At 34.2% G+C, this 21,797-nt stretch overlaps 2 protein-coding genes across 3 annotated transcripts in view; one reads left to right on the top strand and one right to left on the bottom strand.

Moving 5' to 3' along the window:
- Positions 1–21,797, top strand: part of DHX36 (DEAH-box helicase 36) — a 50,556-nt gene that overhangs the window by 24,930 nt on the left and 3,829 nt on the right. Inside the window, exons 10-23 of the mRNA XM_036849634.1 lie at positions 1,126–1,266; positions 1,551–1,653; positions 2,039–2,126; positions 4,865–4,920; positions 6,408–6,472; positions 7,191–7,334; positions 9,590–9,707; positions 10,710–10,808; positions 15,376–15,549; positions 15,698–15,784; positions 16,727–16,810; positions 18,926–19,025; positions 19,118–19,208; positions 21,670–21,790. Of these exons, the coding sequence (XP_036705529.1) occupies positions 1,126–1,266; positions 1,551–1,653; positions 2,039–2,126; positions 4,865–4,920; positions 6,408–6,472; positions 7,191–7,334; positions 9,590–9,707; positions 10,710–10,808; positions 15,376–15,549; positions 15,698–15,784; positions 16,727–16,810; positions 18,926–19,025; positions 19,118–19,208; positions 21,670–21,790 (1,471 nt within the window). The remainder of the gene's footprint in view (positions 1–1,125; positions 1,267–1,550; positions 1,654–2,038; positions 2,127–4,864; positions 4,921–6,407; positions 6,473–7,190; positions 7,335–9,589; positions 9,708–10,709; positions 10,809–15,375; positions 15,550–15,697; positions 15,785–16,726; positions 16,811–18,925; positions 19,026–19,117; positions 19,209–21,669; positions 21,791–21,797) is intronic.
- Positions 16,855–21,797, bottom strand: part of ARHGEF26 (Rho guanine nucleotide exchange factor 26) — a 159,478-nt gene continuing 154,535 nt past the window's right edge. Inside the window, exon 15 of one of the 2 annotated variants that reach the window (XM_036849635.1) lies at positions 16,855–17,267. In XM_036849635.1, the coding sequence (XP_036705530.1) occupies positions 17,107–17,267 (161 nt within the window). In that variant the 3' untranslated portion in view covers positions 16,855–17,106. The remainder of the gene's footprint in view (positions 17,268–21,797) is intronic. The other variant, XM_036849637.1, reaches the window with a different exon arrangement.

Below are 21,797 nucleotides of genomic sequence, written 5' to 3'. Positions count from 1 at the left end.
CCTCACGTTGGTGCCTCTATATGTATCGAAGACTTAGGGGAATCCTGGGTCACAGGTACTGAATAAGGAAGGGGATTGATTAATACTTTTGGGGTGTCTGCTATGTGTCAGGCACTGTGCTTTATCACTTTTTTTTTTTTTTTAATTCTCATACAGTACTGTTAAAAGAGTATTAATCTCTCAAATAAGGAAACTAAAGACCAGAGGTTTATACCTTGCCCGAGGTCGCACAGCTAGTCAATGGCAGAGCAAGGATATCAGTCCCATTCTGTCTGACTCGCGAAGCCCATGCTCCAAATCCCCCATTCTATCTAGATGCTCTCCTCTAGGTAAACTCTGAGGGGCTTTGGGGTTAAAGTGTAGGTTCATTTTTCTTTGTCCCTCTCTACTCCCATGCCTCTGAGAACCCACTTATGGTAGGTGACATTCTTGGGCAGATGTGCCCTCTGTTTTTAGCAGTCACTGCAGCATGGTGGAGTCAAAGCATAGTACTGGACTGACACGTAAGAGATTTGAATGCTGATTCTCGCTCTGCCATTAGCTATGTCTGTGAGACTGAGCAGAACTAAGTAGTTCTCAAGCATGGGTCTGTAGATCTCTACACTGTCTGAATCTCCTGGGGCACTAATTAAAATTCCTGGATTAGCAGACCCCAGCCAGACCTACTGAATCCAAATCACAATATAAGATTTAGGAGTCTATTTTACAAACTCCCCAGGGGATTCTTATGTGCACTCAGGTTTGGAAACCTCCTATATTCAAAATCTGAGTCTTCTAGGCAATCATTAACTGTTGTTTTAGACTTACATTAATGTTAACTTTTGATTTAAAAGCAAATTCAAACTTAAAGATGGAAGTTACTCTAGTTATTTTTAAATTTTTATTGCTGAAGATGATCTAGAGGTTTATATACTTTGATAGAGAAGAATGATTTTTATCTAAAATGTCATTTTATATGTTAATACTTGGTAATAAATTTATATTTAACTAGCATTCACTAGAAAGGATAGTGAAGATGTTCTTTAAAATTTAAAATCCTAAATGTAAAAAAGTCAGAGATATTGAATATTAGCTAAAACCAGAGTTTCAAAAAAGTGAAGCTATTTAAGAATGTTTTTATTTTAGATATGTTCCAGAACAAAAAGAACACCGATCCCAGTTTAAGAGGGGTTTCATGCAAGGGCATGTAAATAGACAAGAAAAAGAAGAAAAAGAAGCAATCTATAAAGAACGCTGGCCAGGTTATGTAAGGGAATTGAGAAAAAAGTAAGTCCGTTTTGTTTGAAAGTGAACACGGTGGCTAAATGACTGAAACAAAAAGCAGGATTGTCTTGATTTTGTACGCATTTAAGGATAGCATTGCAAGTCTCATATTCTAGCTGAATACTATACTGATTTGACTTGTAAACACTATCATAATCCCAGTAATTCTTTCCTATTTATTGATTATGTTTTCCCATTTGCAGATTGAGTTAATTATAAGATTTTATAGCAAGTTAAACTTCAGGAAACTATCAGGTATTTCATGGCTTTCTATTTGACTTTGATAGGTATTCTCCAAGCACTATAGATGTTATAGGAATGATGGATGATGATAAAGTTGATCTGAATTTGATTGCTGCCCTTATTCGATACATTGTTTTGGAAGAAGAGGTTAGTTTTGTTTTTAAGTTTCAAAATTGAAATATAATTTCAATTTTATTTTTGTACCAAGGCCATGAAAAAAGAAAATTTTCTTAAATGCTTTAAAAAAAAAAAAATAACCTATGGAAGAAATGGCTTTTGACACCAGAAATAGGAATTTCAAAATACCAAAAGATTTAGACATTTGACCTGTTTGAAGAAAAGACTAAACAAATGAAATGTCTGGATTATAAATCCTATTTTTAAAAAGTGAACTTATATTCTTTAGTTATAATTAGTAACTAAAGTTATCTTGAGCTAGTATAATTTTAATGAAGACTTAATTGTGCACAGAATTGTACTTAGTGTATTTTGTTATGTGATCCTTTGTAATGGTTCTTTCCCCTCCATATAGGATGGTGCAATATTGGTCTTTCTACCAGGTTGGGACAATATCAGCACTTTACATGATCTCTTGATGTCACAAGTGATGTTTAAATCAGGTATTATAGAAATGCATTTTATTCTAATTCCAAGAGTGGTACTTGAATCATATGTAGCCTGGTTATTTTCTTTCATTTGAGCTTGGTGGTCTTAGTCCAGCTTGGGTTTTTTCAAAAGTTGGATCTTCTTTTTTTCTTTTTTTTTCTTGGAAGTTCTAGGTCAGAGATGAAGATGGTAGGTGTGTAGTGAAGTTCCTTATTTAGTATTATGGTGAGACTATTTTTCCTCTCTTCCTAAATTTGCCTAATAAAATTGAGTTCATAAAGTTAAGATGCTGGCTTTGGAGTTTTTGTTTTTTCACTCACTTCTGCATTTAGCTGGGCAGAAAAGAAGTTTGAATTTATCCCTTAGTCCACTATTTCTCAGCTGACTCTACAGCAGAGTCACCCATGGCACTTCTTTAAAATGCAGATTCCCAGATCCCAAAATATAAGAATGTGACCTGAACATCTGAATTAAAAAAAAAAAAGTCCTTAGGTGATTCTGATTGTTTAACAGCATGTTTTGAGAGGTATAACCTCTTACACCTTAGAGAAATGCATGGGAACATTTTTCTCCTATGAAATTCAGTTAAAGCTTTTTCAGGAGTCATTATTAACTTTAGCAAAGCAAATTCTATTTAGTATTTTATAGTTCTGAATATACTTCCTAACCTTACTCTGTTGAAGTGCTTTTGATACATTTTATTTTTTACAAAACACTAAAAAATATTTCGATCTAATTTTATTGGCTAAAATATTTTTTATTCTTTGTTAAATCCCATCATGGTAATGCCCTCAAGGATTCTCTATAATTAAAATTATTTATAATTAGAATTATTTATTCTCTAGCCAGAAAAATATTTTTATCTGATCACCATGATTCCTCTATAATGAAATACTGCTTTCTCTTTTCCTTGTCATTGATAATCTTTCTCTATAGAAAAAGTATAGCCGTGATTGAACTATACAACCGAATTAGTTTTTTAAACAATTGGAATACTTTTTTGGCTGAACCTTCCAATTTTGGCCTCTCCTTTCCCCGTCATAAACACTATTGTATGATCTACTTTTAGTTTTAAAAAATAAGGGTGTGTATATATTTTCCAAGAAAAATGCAGGGAAGATCATTTTGGGGGGAGTGGGGAAAAGGGTGTGACATTATAGATTATTATAATTGACTTGATTAACTTTCTAATTGAATTATTCTCAGGGATGGAGGTATTAATTTATACTTCCACCACCAACTTAATTTCTTTTAACGGAAATCTTTCAAAAATTTAACATACCTAATCTTTAACATCATCTGATAATCGTCTATAATCAGATTTTCCCATTGTTTCCCCTAAAGTGTCTTTCACAGCTAGCTTGCTCAGACTATAGAAAAAGTCAGACTGATAGATCGTTTACTCTAGTTCTAGAACATCACTCCCATTCTCCCCTTACTTTACCCATGGTGGAAAAGACTAGGTCTGCAACATTCTGGAACTGTCTGAATCTTTATGGTATCATTTCATTTGATCCTCTTACCTCTATTCCCTTGCAAACTGGAAGTTATATCTGAAGGCTTGATTCAATTCGAGTTAAGTATTTAGAGTTGATGTATTTCATATCGTGTCACAGAGACAAGTAATTAAGAGCATTCTTTTTTAGCAATACCAATTGCTTGACAGCATTTTACTGCTTTTTAAGTTCGGGGGGGGGTCATAGAGAGTCTATGGGGGAGCACCGTATCTCCTTTGAATAACAACAGTTCTTTATCTGGGGGAAATACAGCTATCTAGGGGTCATTTGGACACTCTTGCTGGAGATGTAAGTCAGGTTGCACTTTGGTAACTATATCTAACTGAAATTTTACCCTTGCTTCCTTAACATTCTTTCTCCTTCCCATTACCGTACTACATCAAACTTTCTGTCTATTGGCTAATAATCATGAATGGGCTTGAGCAACTTCATTTTGAAACTTAAAACTTCTTATATTCCTAACAATTATTTTTTTAAAATGTGGGTCACTTTTGGAATGTATTACATTTAACCAGTGCTATTTCATTATTTTTAAGTAGGACATGGAAATTTAGTACGTAATTTGCTTTAAAAATTTAAATATTCTTTGTATGATTAAAGTAGGATTACCCAAAGTCTACAAACATATTCATCCATATTAAGCAAAATCCTTTGGTCTTCAGTTAGTGGTGGGAATGGAGTTAATTATTTTTTTTAGTATAATTTGAAAAGAGAGCTTCCAACTTTTTTAAGCATTCTTTAGGAATTTAGAATTAACAAAAAAATATTAACAAGAACATAAAAAGAATAAAGTTGGTCTGATTATCAAGTGGCTTAGCATCTGAATTCATTGTTCCATATATATATATTTTTTAATAAATTTATTTATTTATTGGCTGCATTGGGTCTTCGTGTTGCGCGTGGGCTTTCTCTAGTTGCGGAGAGCAGGGGCTACTCTTCGTTGCAGTACGTGGGCTTCTCGTTGCGGTGGCTTCTCGTTGCAGAGCACGGGCTCTAGGTGCGTGGGCTTCAGTAGTTGTGGCTCGCAGGCTCTAGAGCGCAGGCTCAGTAGTTGTGGTGCACGGGCTTAGTTGCTCCACGGCATGTGGGATCTTCCCGGACCAGGGCTCAAACCCATGTCCCCTGCATTGGCAGGCGGATTCTTAACCACCAGGGAAGTCCCTGTTCCATATTTTTTTGATGGAGCTTTTCTGCAACTATTTGTCTTAAAGTTTAATTTTCTTTTTAATTTTCAGACAGGTTTCTTATTATACCTTTACATTCACTGATGCCTACAGTTAACCAGACACAGGTATGTTAAATTTATCTTTCAAACTGTGGCAGGCTTTAAGGACTGCTTATTGTAGGTTTTATTTTCTTTTATTTTTTAAGGCACATTTTCAAATAGTAATCCATATAAAAAAATACTTCTTTGAGAACCTGTGCAAATGAGTCTTCAGGGAATGATTGTACAAAAAGTTGAATAAGAGAGGGTAATCCACAAATCAGATTAGTTTTGTCAGCATTAGGGAAACGTTTAAAGATTGGTTTTACCAAGAACTTGTTTGGGTTTCCTGAATAAAAGAAAAAAGTATGTGAATACCAATAAAAATAACTCAACCTAGAAGTTAATAATCTGTGACATGTACAGCTTGATATTTGAAATTTTGATTTAACAGAATTAGTACATTTGCAGGCATGAGATTTCAATAATGTATTATTATGGTTTTGGATGTTTTGGCTCTGTCAGATGCAGGGATTTCTCTAGTTAGAATGAACACTGCTTTCTCAAAGGCAAGGTGATTTTCTAGTGTTTGCAGTTCCTGGTAGAATGAGATGGATCCATTTTTCCACTCTTTGTAAGAAAATATCTTGACATTTTTTATTGAGAGCTTTTTAATATCCTTTCTGCTGGTACCTTAGTCCTGAGTAAGGCTCAGCCAGCTGGATTAGATACAGAGTGCATACCTGAGGGAAGAGAAGAGGAAAGAAAGAGAACTTTTGATTCCAAAGATCGGACAAAATTGTATCCAGTGTGGAGGTACTGCCATCTCTGACACCCTCACCGTAAATTATTTATTCCTTTGCTAGAGAATATGTGACTAGACGGGCAAACAACATTTTATTTATTGATTATCACTTTTATGAACGAGGGGATAAGTTTATGCATTTTTTTGCTTTTCGGCCAAGGTGGTACTTGCCATCATGACATTGTAGGATTCACCATGTGAAGGGGATTTATTTTTAAAATCCAGTCCAGTCAGAAAGCTAGTATACGGTGGCACAGCCAGCTGACATTCATTCTGACGATTGGGCATCTGCCTGGTTGGTTGGTGATCTTGCCTTTATAGTTTTGGGTAATTCATAATTCTTATCTTTAAACTTCTGTCCCTCTCCCTTAAAAGTTTGACTATACAGTAAGACATTTATACTATCCAGCATTTGTTAAAAAACAAATTTTAAATTATCATATTTTCATATCATTAGTAATTTATATACTACTTAAATATCTATAAATTCAAATTATCTCTATATTTAAATTATCACATTTCGTTTGAAATCTTGTTTGTGGTAAGGTGCTGACATCTGTGGGAGACTGTTTGATTTACCAAAAGGGAATTCTGTGGTATTGAAGATGATGTATACTTTATAAATATATCTATAAATATTAGATGCATATATGTCAGTGAACACAGAATTGCTAAAAATGAACAGTACCTGAAGTAATTCCTCTATTTGCAAGAATGATGTATCAGAAATTAGTTTACTTTTGGGATTTTGATGCATTTATTCTTACAGGTATTTAAAAGAACCCCTCCTGGTGTTCGGAAAATAGTAATTGCTACCAACATTGCAGAGACTAGGTAAAAATTGTTTTAATTACCAACTACTGTTGATTACATTAGTTTTGAGCCCCATAAATTATTAACATACTTTAATCTTTTTCTTCTACAAAATACTTTCTAATTTCTTAAAAGTAAAGCTATTTTAATTTAGTTATGGTAGTGAACATAGGTTTTGTGGGGGTTTTTTCAACCTATACTAATGTTCTAGTCCCTTTAGAAATAGGCTATTAAGTGGTTGTTTTAACGCTTTCCTAAAGAAGCTTGGGAACTGAGGTCAGTTTTTCTGGTTGGGAGTAGAATTGTTTGGTAGTTTGGTAATTAGTTATATACAGCATTTAAAATGTATTCCCTTGGAGGTACTATTATACCAGTATGGTCATGGCAGCAGATTGTTCTGTGGAAACTGATATTAAATCATGGAACTGGAGGGCTCCTAAAGCTAGGTACAAAAGTCCTCAGGCAAGCTGTGCAGTTTGGCTGTAGGCAAATAAGAATTCAGCACATGATCTGTAAGATTGGCCCTATGTGCTGCCACTGAAGCTGCTGATGCTGCCTGTGATTTGGTGCTTGATCCCCCTTACGTTGGTAACTGGGAAGAGTGGTGAAAATCCTGAACTGCTAAAAATCAAATCGATTCAATAAAAAATGCTTTAAAATCCCTGTTTGTAGGCCTGTTATCGGTTAATGTACTTTTCATGTGTTTTTAACATTTTTTATATATTTATTTTCCAAACAGCATTACCATAGATGATGTAGTTTATGTAATAGATGGAGGAAAAATAAAGGAGACACACTTCGACACACAGAACAACATCAGTACAATGTCTGCCGAGTGGGTTAGTAAAGCTAATGCTAAACAAAGGAAAGGTCGAGCTGGAAGGTAAGGTGGGACCTTTGTGTGAAGCCTTAAAAGCAAAAAAATTTTGTGTAGCAAAATGTGTTGGTGGCATTTTAAAATATTTATTTAGGACAGTTACCTTTCATATTTTTTAAAACTAACTGCAGCACGTTTTTAAATGGGAAAGTTGTTTTAATCATAGTTGCTTTGGAAAAACTATCTTACCAAGTTTTCTATTTTATGATATTTCTACCTCTAATTCCTCAGTCTGGTTAATTAAAATTAATATTCTTTATTCTTTATGTTATTAGCTATATTACATATAATTGTGTTTCTTTTTAAAAAGCATATATTATGAATAATGATAGCTATTAATAATATTTGAATGTCAGATCATCTCATAGATACTTTATATACATTAACTTGCTGAATCCTTACCACAGTGCTATGAAGTATAGGTTATTATCTCTATTTTAAGGGTAAAGAAATTAAGGTACAAAGAAATTAAGTCATCTGTCCAAAGTCACACAGTTTTGTAAGTAGCAGAGCCAGGATTTGAAGCCAGGCAGTCTGGCTCCACGGTCTGGGCTCCTCATCAGTATACTTCACAGCTGTGCTGGGTTTTCACTATCAGTTACCAATGAAAACACAGGGAAAATACCTTTTCCCCACTGCTGTGGTGATAGCAAAAGAAGTAGAAATATCTCTGTTTTAATGGTAGGAGAAAAGATTTGCCTTTAACACAAATAATTGCACTTATTATTTGTTGTAATGCATACTTCACAGTATTTTTGTACCCTTACTCATATGAGTAGTAGAATCATGTCTGGAGTTTTAGAAGAGAGTTTTTGTTTTGCCTCTTACACGTAGAATAAAAAGATTCCTATTAATCTTCAAATACTGGCTTAAGTAAGGAAAGGAGAGTTGAAAGAAAATTTTACAGACCATTTTATCAGTCCTTTAAGTTGGTACTATATCTTTAAAGCTCTGACTCACTGGCTATGATCTTTGCTGATTATCCCAGTATAACTTGACTTCCAGGTAGTTTATTAGATTATGCAGTTGGTGCCGTTGACCATAGTCACGGCTTAATTCACAAAGTGTACCTTCTAATCAGTTAACCAGGGCATACCTTGATTGGGGACCTAGCAGGATTGGAGTTTTCCCATGCAGACCTGTCACTACTGGATACTGATTCAAAAAGTATTCACTGTGGTGAATGGGTTTTGGCACACTTTTATAAATGAATAGTAAACACACTAGGCCTTAAGATTTGATCCATGAAAACAATTATGGAAATAGAGTAAATCAAGTATTACATTTTATCTAATTCCTCATCCCCACTATCCTGGTGAAGGTTAACTGTGGAATTACATGGGTTTTTTTCCTAATTGAAGTATAGTCAGTTTACACTGGTGTGTTATTTTCTGGTGTACAGCAAACTGATTCAGTTATACGTATATATGTATATATACACACACAGTGTTTAATTCAAATGGAAAATAGTCCCTTGTGGGCTCTCTAGATATAAATTCCTTTAGCAAAGCTAATTAGATTGATAATTATGTTGAAGGCCAGAGCAAACTATATTAACTACCTGGTCCTCAGTGGAGACCCTCTTACTTTTAGTTTCTGCAGACATGTAATATAATAGATAATGGGTCTTTGTAGACTTGTGACCGAAATAGCTAAGATTTTTAGAATTAATTTACTCCTATAGGAAAAGGGCCTCCCCCTCCTTTAACAGCAAGCGCCTACAGAAATATTTTATTCTGCTTGAAGATGAATGAATTCACTAACCTCTTCATATCTGTCCTTAACATTGTACAAAGAATAGTATCATTCAGGTCACTAGATGAAAACAATAACCGTTTCCAACATCCCTCTGAGAACTCAATAAATAGCACATACCTAAAAGCTTTTAAAATAATATAGACAGGTTAACATAATACCGGGATTTGTTACATAAAATGCTCACAAGGCCCAAAGAGATTAACCTACGTATACTGCTGTTATTGTGAATAGAAGTCTGGAATCTGTAAGATAGAAACAGGGAACCAAATTATTGGTAGGGGGAGGCAATCCTGTATCTTTTAGAACTAGGACTTAGGGTTAATGGATTTAAGCTTATTCAAAACAGGTGGGGAGAAGGAATTTGTGATTAATAAAAATGAAATAACAAGTAAATTAGTTATGGTGTGGCTTGAAAGAAATATTGACTACTTCCCCTGCCTAGTCTTTTCTCTGGAGTTCTAAAAAGTCACTGATAATACACCCCCCGCCCCTTTTTTTTTAAGAGTTCAACCTGGTCATTGCTATCATCTGTATAATGGTCTTAGAGCAAGCCTTCTAGATGACTATCAACTGCCAGAAATTTTGAGAACGCCTTTGGAAGAACTTTGTTTACAAATAAAGGTAAATTAGCTGGGAGAGTTAAGAAAGTAAACAGGGTTCTAGTTTTCAGCATCTTTGATAGAGGAAAGTAGTATACTAATCTGCCAGAAAGAATTTTTACCATGCGTTTGTTTCTCTCTGTGTGTTAGAACGGTTGATCCTTGAACAGCGTGGGGATTAGGGTTGCCGAAAATCCACTTGCTGCCTTTTCTGCCTCAGAAACAAAGGAATTGATAAAAGACTCACCCAAGGGTGGTTAGTTAAACAGTTTAGGTAGAATCAGGACTCAAACCCTAGTTCTTTTGATTCTACATATTGTGACCTCTAATTGAACACAAACCTTTCCCCACGCTTAGTTAATTTAAAAATCTGTAAAATAAAAATGCAAGTACTATATTTATTGAAAAAAAAAATCTGTGTGTAAGTGGACCCATGCAGTTCAAAAAAGGTCAACTATAAATTATATTTTTTAAAGCTTTGATCAGATATTGACTAAACAGTTTTTAATTACATACTGCTCTCGAGCCAGACTACCTGGGTTTGAATCCCAAATCATCCTGTGGCAAGCTGGTTCTGTTATATTGGGCAAGTTATTTAAATTAACTTCATATAAAATTCTTAGAACAGTGCCTGGCACATAGTAAGTGTTCAGTAATTGTTAGCTACTGTTATTATATCTTAAGATCCCTCATTATAGACTACTTACCATTTTTTCAGCATCTTAATGTATTTTGATAAAATTAGCTGCCTTATTTTGAAGGTAATTGGTAATCAACTTGTTTGTTGAGATTTTAACCAGCTACTTTTCTCATTAATAGAGTTGGTGGGTGTTAGAAGGTAGTATGTTGGCCTTTAAACATGTTTTTATAGAATCACAAATATAATTTTTACTTATTCTGGTAAAATAACTAACTTGAAAATCATGTATAGGTTTGATGCTTTATTTTGAGTCAGTGACACAGGCAGGATTAAACTCTTATGCCAATATATGATATATGTTTAATTATATTTGTCTCTCCCCAGATTTTAAGGCTAGGTGGAATTGCTTACTTTCTGAGTAGGCTAATGGATCCACCATCGAATGAAGCAGTGTTACTTTCCATAAAGCACCTGATGGAACTGGTAAGTTTGATTTTTTTAAAAATTCTAACTTAGAGTGTTAAAGTAAGTAAGCCAGCTAATTATAAAATTTACTTTCATTATGGCAAGGTAGGCCAATGAATGTGCAGTGCCAAATTGATTCACTCTTTGGCTATTCGGCTTGGAGTATGAAATATAAATTAGAAAGTTATAAAATGATACCTTTGTGAGTTTCCTTATACTGGGCTCTTTCCACACAAGTTTTTTCATTATAGGCCTGATTTAAAATTACATAAAATTTTGAAATCTTTCAATTACTGGTCCTCTTCATTTGTATTCTAGAAATGAATTTGGTTGCTTTATTCTACTCTTTCTGATTACCATAATATTTTTAGAGCTTTTGTCAAATACAGGTAACTTAATGACAGTATGAACATTTTATAAAGGCAACTCTTCTATCTTTGAAGGAATACTAGCAGGTGGCTTTTCTCCAAAATATCCTATCCCCCTACCTATCATTTTATTCTTACAGCTTTTTTCCTTAGTTTCTTTTATGAAGTCAGAGTTTTGAGGAACTAGTTTCAGTGTCTTAGTCAAGTGACCACTTAGTTTGTAGCCATCCCTGCATGAGACCATGTTGAGAAGCGGCACAGGACTGGAGAGAATTAGTGAGTGAGTTAATGCCCAAAGTGGAGAGAAAGAATAGAGCTGTGCTGTCCAACACAGTAGCCACTAGCCACAGGTGACTGTTTAAATATAAATTTTGAATTAAATTACAAATTCAGTATCTTGGTCACACTTGCACATTTTAGATGCTCAGTAGGCACATATGGCTAGTGGCTGCCACATAATCAGTGCAGAAATAGACATTTCTGTCAATGCTGCAAGTTCTGTTGATTAGTGCTGGGTTAGAGGATGCTGAAGATGTATTTTACGTATTTCAATTTTATTTGTGCCATCCATGTAGATAATTTTGAGAATTTGGTCCATGTAAAAATAATCTCTTAATGTGAGTATTAAGTTGTTTAAATGAAAAGTATTGTAACTTACCTGACCATCTTTGTTGGAATTTGGATTAGATTTAGTGAGGTTAGTGGTATTTTAGGGAGCAGTGCGGTTTTACTCCTGACCTCTCTTCCCCTCCAGACTTTTATCGAATAGAACAGCAGTAGAGGGCTACGTGGTGATCAGAGAATCAACGTATTATTTGTGGTAGAGACAGACAACCAGAGGACGGCTGGAGTCTGAAGCCAGAGTGGGATGACTTCCTCTCTCCCAACTGAATTTAAGAACCAGTCTTTACTTAGCCATTTGTAGGCAACGAAATTGTGAAAAGGCTTGGAAAATCCTTGCCAACAGTAGGGTCTGAAGCCTACATTTTGAAAAAAAACTTCTTATTGTGCAATACAGCATGCCCATCCAGGGTAAAAGAGCAAAACAAAAATGTCCAGCTTAATGGTTTATCACAAAGTGAGCACTCTTATTTTTATTCATGTCAAGAAGTTAAGAACATTTCCAGTATCCTAAAAACCAACTTCCTACCCTCACCCAATTACTGTACTCTCAGGCTCAAAAATAACCTCTATCATGACTTTAATGGTAATCTCTTGCTTGTTTTTCTTGATGGTTTTACCATACCAGTATACATCTCTATAAAGAGCTCAGTTTAACTTGGCCTTTTGTGAACTTTACATGAACTCACACAGGATGTGGGTTTTTTTTTTTGCAGGGGGAACGGGGTTCTCGATTCTTTCACTGAACATTGTGAGATTCATGTGCATTATTGCTTTTAGCTATAGTTCATTCATTTTCATTTCTTTACCATATTTTATTATATGACTACCGAAAGGCATTTTTGTTATTTCCAATTTGAGGCAGTTACATATAGTGCTGGTATGACTGTTCTTCAATATTTATTGTTTCTTGGTGCATGTGTTTAAGTATTTCTCATGGGTGTACACTTGAGTGAATTCACTGAATCATAGCGTATTTGTATGATTAACTTTGGTAGGTAATGCCCAGCCATTTCCCAAAGTTGTCAGACTACTTACACTCCTACCAGTGTCAGTGGTAGGTGAGCATTCTCATTGCTCTGTAGCATCACCAACCTGTAGTCTTTTATTCTAAGCATGTTGATGGGTATGTAGTAGTTTTGTGGCTTTTTAGTTTGCATTACCATGACTACTGTTGAATTTGTAGGCAGCTTTTTATGCTTATTGCCCATTTGGATAGTCTCATTTATAAATTATAGATGCCTGTTTTTCTGTTATGTTTTAGGAGGTCATTGTATACTTTTTGTGTGCTCTTGATCTGAGCCTTTTGTCAGCTGTGTATTGCACATGTCTGTATTTTTACCTTTTCACTTTTTAACAGTGGTTTGATAAACTGAAATTCCTAATTTTAATGTGGTCAAATGTATCAGTCTTTTTCTTTATTGTTACTGCTTCTTGTCCTTTAGTAAGTTTTTCTCTACCCTGGAGTCATGAGGATATATTGTTTTAACTTTGTTTTCTTTTTCACACTTAGCTATATAATCCATCTGCAATGGATTTGTGTGTCTGTGTGTGTAGGTGAGGTAGGAATCAAAGTTTTTAGAGCAGTTGACTGAAACCATTTATGGAGAAGTTCATCCTTTTCCTGTTTGTTCTGCAGCCATAGTCATAGATCAGGTGTCTATGGATTTATTTGTCTGTTTGTAGGCTCACCTTTATTCTATTGGTGTATATTTCTATCTTGAGCTGGTGTCACACTGCCTGAATTAACAATATTGAGTCTTACCAAACAAGAACATGATCTCTCCCATTGATTTAGTTATTTAATCTCTTGGTGTTTCAGCGTTTTCTGTGTATTACAGAACTTTTTTAAAGATTTATATCTTGGTTTGTGGTATTTTTGGATTATATTCAAACTTCAAAATTTTTCATTTTCTTGTGAGTCTGATATACAGAAATCAAACTGGTTTTGAATGTTGACCTTGTATTCATCAATGCTGTGAAACCCACTTACTCTGATAACTATATGTAGATTTTTGAGTACACAGTCACATCTATAAATAATTGCAATTTTATTTATTCCTTTCCAGCTGTCGTCCAGGATCCTTAGTACAATGTTGCGCAGAAGTGTTAAGATAGTGTGCATTCTTATGTTCTTACTCTCAAAGGAAAAGCTGTCAGTAATTCATTGAGCATGTTTTTTGAAGATTTTTGGTGGAAACTATCAAATTAAGGAAGTTTCTGTTCTTAGTTTACTAAGAGATTTTTATCATGCATGGATAATTGATTTTATCAAATACTTTTTCTGCCTCTAATGAGATTATACAATTATGCTGTTTTTTATGTTTAATTTGTAATATATTGAATTACATTGATTTTTCAATTGTTAAACCAACTTTCATTCCAGAAACAAACCTATCTTGCTGGGATTCAATATGCCATTATTTTATTTTGAGTTTCTCATGCATAAGATTATTTAGTTTCCCTTTCTCCAAATGTCCCTTGTCAAGTTGGTACCAAGATTATGCTAGGCTCAGAAAACAAGTTGAGAGTATTATTTATTTATTTATTTTCCTATTCTCGGAAAGAGTTTTTATAAGATCGAGGTTATTTCCTCCATAAATGTTTAGTAGAGATCTTTGTCTGATGAGACATTTGAGTTACATTTTTTTGGTTTGTTTTTTAATTTAAATTTTTATACAGTTTTTAAAGGTTACACTCCATTTACAGTTATTACAAAATATTGGCTATATTCCCCATGTTGTACAGTACATCCTTGTAGTCTGTTCTACACCAGTAGTTTGTACCTCCCACTCTCCCACCCCTATAACAAACTAGTGGTTGGTTGCCAGTGAGAGGGGGCAATTGAGTTATATTTTTTATTATTTTTGTTGTTGTTCAAATCTTGTTATTTTGAATGTGTACTAGACATTGTATTTACAGAGGTCTTTGCAGATAAAAACTTGGAGCTTGGGGTGATGGTAATTTCTTCTAGAGAGGATTTATGTTGCTTCTTCTGGGAAAAGATGCCCCAATGTTGGGTTCACTTCCTTGGACTTTTGTCCCTCCCCTAATCCTGGACTTGTGATTTTTCTAATTCTTTTGTAACTCCCCAGTCTTCAAGCAGCTTTTCCATCTGTGCTCAGTAGGATGATTGGATCAAATTACCTAGGTAATCAGAGCAGAAGTCACCCCTGTTTTGGGGGGTTCTAGATAAATATTTTATCTCTTGCTCTCCTGTCTCATGTCTCCTAAAGTACTAGAATCTAGGGGCTATGCATTCTATATTCCAAATATGTAATAGTGTCTCATTTTTTGTTTTACTTCTCCTACAACTCTTGTACTTTACTGGGTGATTTCATTTGAAGACTTACTGGTGTGTTATTTCTCTCATTTCTCTTCCAACATTTATAGTAAAGCCGAGCTGTTTCTGTTTAAATAAGTTTCTAACCTTTGCTGACCTCAAAACTTATGTTGCAAACTTACGTTTTGATGAAGAGAACTAAAGCTGAACAATATTAGGGCATTTGGACTTAAGAGTGGCCTATTATTTTTTCTTAAGCAAACTAAAATGTGGTGCTTACAATGTGTTTTAAACATAAACTCTTACTTTACAGAACGCTTTGGATAAACAAGAAGAATTGACACCTCTTGGAGTCCACTTAGCACGATTACCAGTTGAGCCACACATTGGAAAAATGATTCTTTTTGGAGCTCTGTTCTGTTGCCTCGACCCGGTGCTCACCATTGCTGCTAGTCTTAGCTTCAGAGATCCCTTTGTGATTCCATTGGTAAGAAAGATACAAGTAAAAGGCCAGGTATTTTTAGATACACAGGATAGTTGTTTGCTTAGATAGATTTTTCATTGGCTTTTTATTAGAATGCCATTCTCTGTTATATACCATCAGAGCAATTTAAGTTGCCTTCATCTGTTTTAAGGGAAAAGAAAAGGTCGCAGATGCAAGAAGAAAGGAATTGGCAAAGGATACTAAAAGTGATCACCTGACAGTTGTGAATGCATTTGAGGTAAAAGGAATATATTTAAATTTTTAAAATCTGTATGGTAGTTATCAGGAATAAACTGCTAAGTGAGAATGCCTAAAATTGGGTGAACATTTGAAAAAAATTGTACATCATTTTTCAATTTTGTGATAGCTCATTACATTTACCCTTTTTGAAAAAAGTCTATATTTGTGTTTTGATAACAATAGAACCAAGTGAACAATTTATTTTAAAATTTTATTTGCTATTATTCTTTTGTATCTTTGTCTTACTGACATTTATGACAGAAGGTCCCTTTTTGTTCATTAATAAACTATACCTGTATTCAGATTTAACATTTTTGATAGAGCATGATAGTCATGTACACTATTCAGGATAGAGAGACTTTTTCTCTTATAGACAGGCTTATCTGAGGATAAACATTTATCATCCATCTTTGCAACATTTAAATGTAATTTGGTGTATAGAGACAGCATCTTTTTACTGTAGTTCTAGTCTCAGTTTTGTACTACCTATTATGGGAAAGTTTATATTGTTTTTTCCTTTGAGCTCATTCAGTATTTTCTTTTTTGCCATCTTCCCTCCTTCTCTAGCTTAAAGCAAAATAAAACAATATATTTTTGAAGTTGAAAATATATAATAGCATTGAAATGTATTCAACAGAGTGCTCATTTTGATTAATACAATCATGTACAGAATGATGCTATTTTATGTAAAATGCACAGTATGTTGCTGTGTAACTTGCTCTTTTTTGTGTAAAGAAAGGTCTGCAAATTCAGTTTTGGTTATCTCTTAACAACTAGGATCATGGGAAGTTTATGTTTTTTTAGTTTGTTAATTTGGAAATTCTTTGAATTTTTTACAAGAAAATGAAATATCAGTAGAAGGTAAAATTATTACCAAAATAAAGACAAACTGGTAAGCAGTCTTTGCTTTGGGGAACAATATCAATACTTTTCTTCATAGGGCTGGGAAGAAGCTAGACAACGTGGTTTCAGATATGAAAAAGACTATTGCTGGGAATATTTTCTGTCTTCAAACACACTGCAGGTAATGGTGAATGTTTTGAAGTGATTCTCATATGTTAGATTAGGGACTTACATGTATTTTGTGTAGTCAAATCTATAGCAAAAAGTTAAGTTTTTGCTTAACTTTTGTGTGAGTTAGTCTTATGAAGTTGAATCATTATACAGAATCATAAAAGGAATCTTTATTAAGTCAATGCAACAAAACAAGAAAAGGTGTATAGCATAATAAACAAAAAACTAATGGCTAAGGAAAAAAATGAGTCCAGAGTTTAGCAGGAAAACACAGAGAGGCTCGATTACTGTTCCTGCACCCACACTTTAGTTGCCATTTTGATGATTCATCCTGAAAATTTTCACTAATACTCCTAAAATCTGTTTTAAAATCTCAGATAGAGCGAGTATCTTTTCTTTAACTTTTGGGTAGGTATTTTTATCTTCAGCTGACTTAGTGTAGTGAGAAAACACTGGACAGGAGGCATCTGTGAAATAGAAGAAAGTGAACAATTAACAGGGCAGATGCACATCAGACTTCAGACTCTGCACTGAACTGGAGAAGTGATCTCAAGCCGGTGGGAGTAGAAATATCCTCACCTTCCCCCATTACATTACATGTACACTCCATCTTTGTGGCATAGATTTAACAAATCTACGGGGGTAAAAGAATCCAGAATCTAGCATATTTAATCAAAAGTGCCCAAACATTAACAGAATGAAAAGAAGGGTAATAACTCTGAAAGATACTACAGCCAATGGAAAAAAGGGTAATAGGTGTCTCTACATAGAAAATTTAAGAGTAGTTGAATATGTATTTAGAGATATATTGTAAGAACATTTCCCTTAAGTGGAAAAAATGAAGTACAGTATGAAAAGATGGTTGAATCCAGCCAAGTGTTTTTTGAGAATATTATGTCCAGTCAAGATATTAATTCAAGTATAAAAAATGACAGGCATTCAAGAAAGCACTTGAGATACTGCACCCATGAGTTGATCTTGAAATATTTAGTGACAGTGAAATGCTGCCTGTTAAGAAGTGAATCAGAAAGAATTCAGGAATGGAGAGTACATGCTAAGTCAGCTGGTGGTAGATACTGAAATTAAATATGGAAAAATGCAAAACAGTATTGCGAATTATGGATACAGAATAAAGGTTATTATCCTGAACAATATAAATAAAATAATGGTGATAGAAACCAGGAGATGACCTAGAGAGTCAGTTATAAGAGAATGTAGGTGGGGAAACTAAAGTCACATAATTCATAAAAGGGATATATACTTAAATGTGACAATTTTATGTCTCATAATCTTACTTTAAGCACACAAGGATCCTTTATTAAATATCTCTTATGATTATAAAAATGTAAGATTCATCTAGTTCAGTTTCATTTCTGTTTAACTTCCTTAAATTGAACTAAAATTAATTTGAATGCTTTTATAAAAACAGCTTCTGTATTTACGTTATCGCATTGTTAGGATAGCATTTTTGTCTAATCCTTCTGTCCGTATAAATGCATAGTAAGTGTCTGCAATATTATTTACTTAGTTAATGATATTTCTGACAGTATTGAGATTAGAGTAGTCTTCTTTTGTACTTTGCTGTACTACTTGAATGCTTTTTATAATGAGTCATGTATCATTTTTACCCAAAGAGTGATTTTTCTTATAAATAAACACAAGAAACAGGCCTTAAGCTCTTGTGCCAGGATGTAACAGTAGTTAATTTTCAGAGAGCAATTTTGAAAATTATGAGCCTTTTTGTAAATTGAAGTAATCCTTAAACATCAGTTGTTATTCCCTACAGCAGGCAAGCCTTAAGATTGGACAATAAATATTTTTGGCTTACAATCCATACGGTTTCTGTTGCAACTGCTCACCTCTGCCATTATAATGCAAAAGCAACCAAAGATGGTGTGTAGATGAATGGGTGTTGTTTTGTTCCAATAAAACTTTATTGACAAAAACAGGTTTTTATAAATTTTGTACTTTACCAACCCCTGCTCCAAAACATCACATTTTTGCAAAAGTGTTTCATAAAGCAGGGAAAGCTCAAAGCTAAATTTATTTATGAGTACATGCTTCATAACCCCTATAAATTTGTGTGGAAGGTATTCTAGTTCTGTTTGTTACCATTGCTCCCTAGATGCTGCATAACATGAAAGGGCAGTTTGCTGAGCATCTTCTTGGAGCTGGATTTGTAAGCAGTAGAAATCCTAAAGATCCAAAATCTAATATAAATTCAGGTAAAGCAGAAAATACAGTGTAAATAACTTGCTGCTGTTGTCAGTTGTATCAGTATTTTACTTTTTTTTCTCTACCTTCCCACCCCCAATAGATAATGAGAAGATAATTAAAGCTGTCATCTGTGCTGGTTTATATCCCAAAGTTGCTAAAATCCGACTAAATTTGGGTAAAAAAAGAAAAATGTAAGCATTGAAGATTATTATGAATTATTTGTAGTTCTCTCAAACTTTCGAAATCCTCTACTGCAACAGGGCTTATATTGTACATTTGTTCTTACTGATAATCGGGCCATATTCTTGTTACTTTTGGTCATTGAAGAGAAGGCAAACTGTTTACCATGGGCATCACTTTCTCTCATAGCACATCCCTGGAGTCTGCTCCTTCATCACCCATTTTTCACAAAGAATGTTAGTGAAATACAATAGCAATGTAAATATGAGAACAGTAAGCCAGCTATTAAAAACCAGTGCCTGGGTGGAGTTTGTTTAGAGTAAATTTTGTTTTAGGATTTTTTTCCCTCTCTTTTAAAACAAGTAATTTTCTACTTGAGCTCTTTGAATAAAGTTGTGGTGATTTTACTATTTTGAGAAATAAAATAAAACTTTAAATGTATGTACAAATAGAGTCAGCCTTAGTATAATTGGAGACAACAAATAAGGCATATTTTTGCCCAGTAGAAGAATTCATTCCAGTGAGGAAAATGAGAAACTGAAAGTCACAAATGGCTAGTGGTATGTGAATTGGTGCCACCCTTTTGGAAGACAGTTTAGATTAAAATTATGTATCAGCAGTCATTAAAATAGTCACTGGCCCCGTGGATTCATAAGTGAATATTTTAATTTAATATGTTCTAAGGAAGTAATTCCAAATGTTTTTTGACAGGTATATTGGAAACAACATAGATGTCTAGTAGCAGTGGGAAATTATGGTTTTATAAGACCATATTATATGGCATTTCTGTTAGGCGTATAAAACATCACTGTATATTGACATAAAATATTTGAACTGATGTTAAATGAAAAAGTTGGATATTCTGTAAACATGAAAAAATATAGACCTCAAAGATAGCCTAGAGTGCAGCAGTGCAGTGGTTCTCAACCTGGGTGATTTTGCCTCGCTGGGGACATTTGACAGCGTCTGCAGACATCTGTGGTGGTTATAAATGGAGGAATATGTACTACTAGCATCTAGTACATAGAGGTCAGGGATGCTGTTAGGCGTTCCGTAATGCACAGGACAGTCCCCATAACAGAAAATTCAGTATGTCAAGAATGCTGATGTTGAGAAACCCTATTCTCACGTGGAAGGTTATGGGTTACGTGAATTTTAATCACTGTAGTTGGACTATCCACATTTTAAGTGATCTGAGTACTTTTTTGACATCAGCACTTTGTCAAATTCTTCTTCATATCTATCCCTAAACTTACAGGTAGCTTAACAGAGAGACTCCTTGAAATGCAAACATTTTATATATCCCTCTGCCGTCCTGGGAAGGCTTTATGAAAGAAAGGTAGTTCTCTTTGGGTTTATGCTTTCTTTTGGTCTCGTGCAGGGGTCAGCACATTTTGGCATACTGGCTAAGAGTTTTAAGTTTTTGTTGGAACACAGCTGTGCCTGTTTGTTCACATGTTGTTTGTGCCTGCTTTCCAGCTGCACTAGCAGAGTTGAGTAGTTGTGACAGAAGGTCCACAAAGCATAAAATATTTTCTCTCTGGTCCTGTATAGAAAAAGTTTGCCAGACCCTGCTGTTCTCGTGATGTAGGGTTGCACGATGGCATTGGTTAAATTGACTGCGGTGAGGAAAAACAGTTGCTGATTTTATTCTGAATAATGGCTCATGACTGTGATTCAGATTATGGTAGACATATTGTGGATTCCTAGAACCATGAAAAAGATGCTCTTAAAAACAAAGAGGAAGGATTAATGGATTATCAACTTTATGCTGTAATTACCACTGACTATATAAACTATCAGACATCTCCCTGTTGAATAATATTAATCAAAGACTCCTACAAATTGAGGTAAAATTTTTGTGACTATCAAAGGAAGGACCCCTAAAAATGGAGAGACTGAACTAGAGCTGTGTACATTTATTCCAAGTATTCCTGTTTTGAAGGTGGGGGGGGGGAGTTCAGTGAATGTGAGACCATTTAAAACATATTTTAGAATAGGTTTTTAAAAACCAGTTTTAGCTAACTCCCGTTTAAACAAAATTCTTCATTTTTAATTTTAGATCATTTCACAGATTTATTCTGTAAATTGACGGCTGTTTATCAGTATCATGATTTACAGTAAAATGTACAGACTATTCTCTTGGTCTGATTCACTTAGAATTATATCAGGTATTTCATTTTTTGTACTTTACTGGTATAGTATATATACTAACATAATTAGGGAATATTTTTTCATCTTTCTAATATGTTGAGTAATTATATCTATAAGAAGAGGATTTGTTGTATGATTTAGAGTATTCTTATTTAGCCAGTTATTTTTCCATGTCTTATTAAAATAAAACTTCGGAAATTTATATTGCTAAAATAAATTGAACTCATCTGTGGAGTTTGTTTTGATTCTGGGATTAGTTTGGAATCCTCCAGAGTTTTGTTTTGTTTTTTTTAAAACTACATTTTAACTTTTTTAAAGGGTGAAAGTTTACACAAAAACTGATGGACTAGTTGCTATTCATCCTAAATCCGTTAATGTGGAGCAAACAGAGTTTCACTACAACTGGCTTATCTATCACCTGAAGATGAGAACAAGTAGCGTAAGTG

This window comes from Balaenoptera musculus, chromosome 4 (genome assembly GCF_009873245.2).
Source record: "Balaenoptera musculus isolate JJ_BM4_2016_0621 chromosome 4, mBalMus1.pri.v3, whole genome shotgun sequence".
NCBI classification, from domain to species: Eukaryota; Metazoa; Chordata; class Mammalia; order Artiodactyla; family Balaenopteridae; genus Balaenoptera; species Balaenoptera musculus.
The sequence above is the reverse complement of the archived record's forward strand: the minus strand, read 5'-3'. Positions and strand labels throughout refer to the sequence as shown.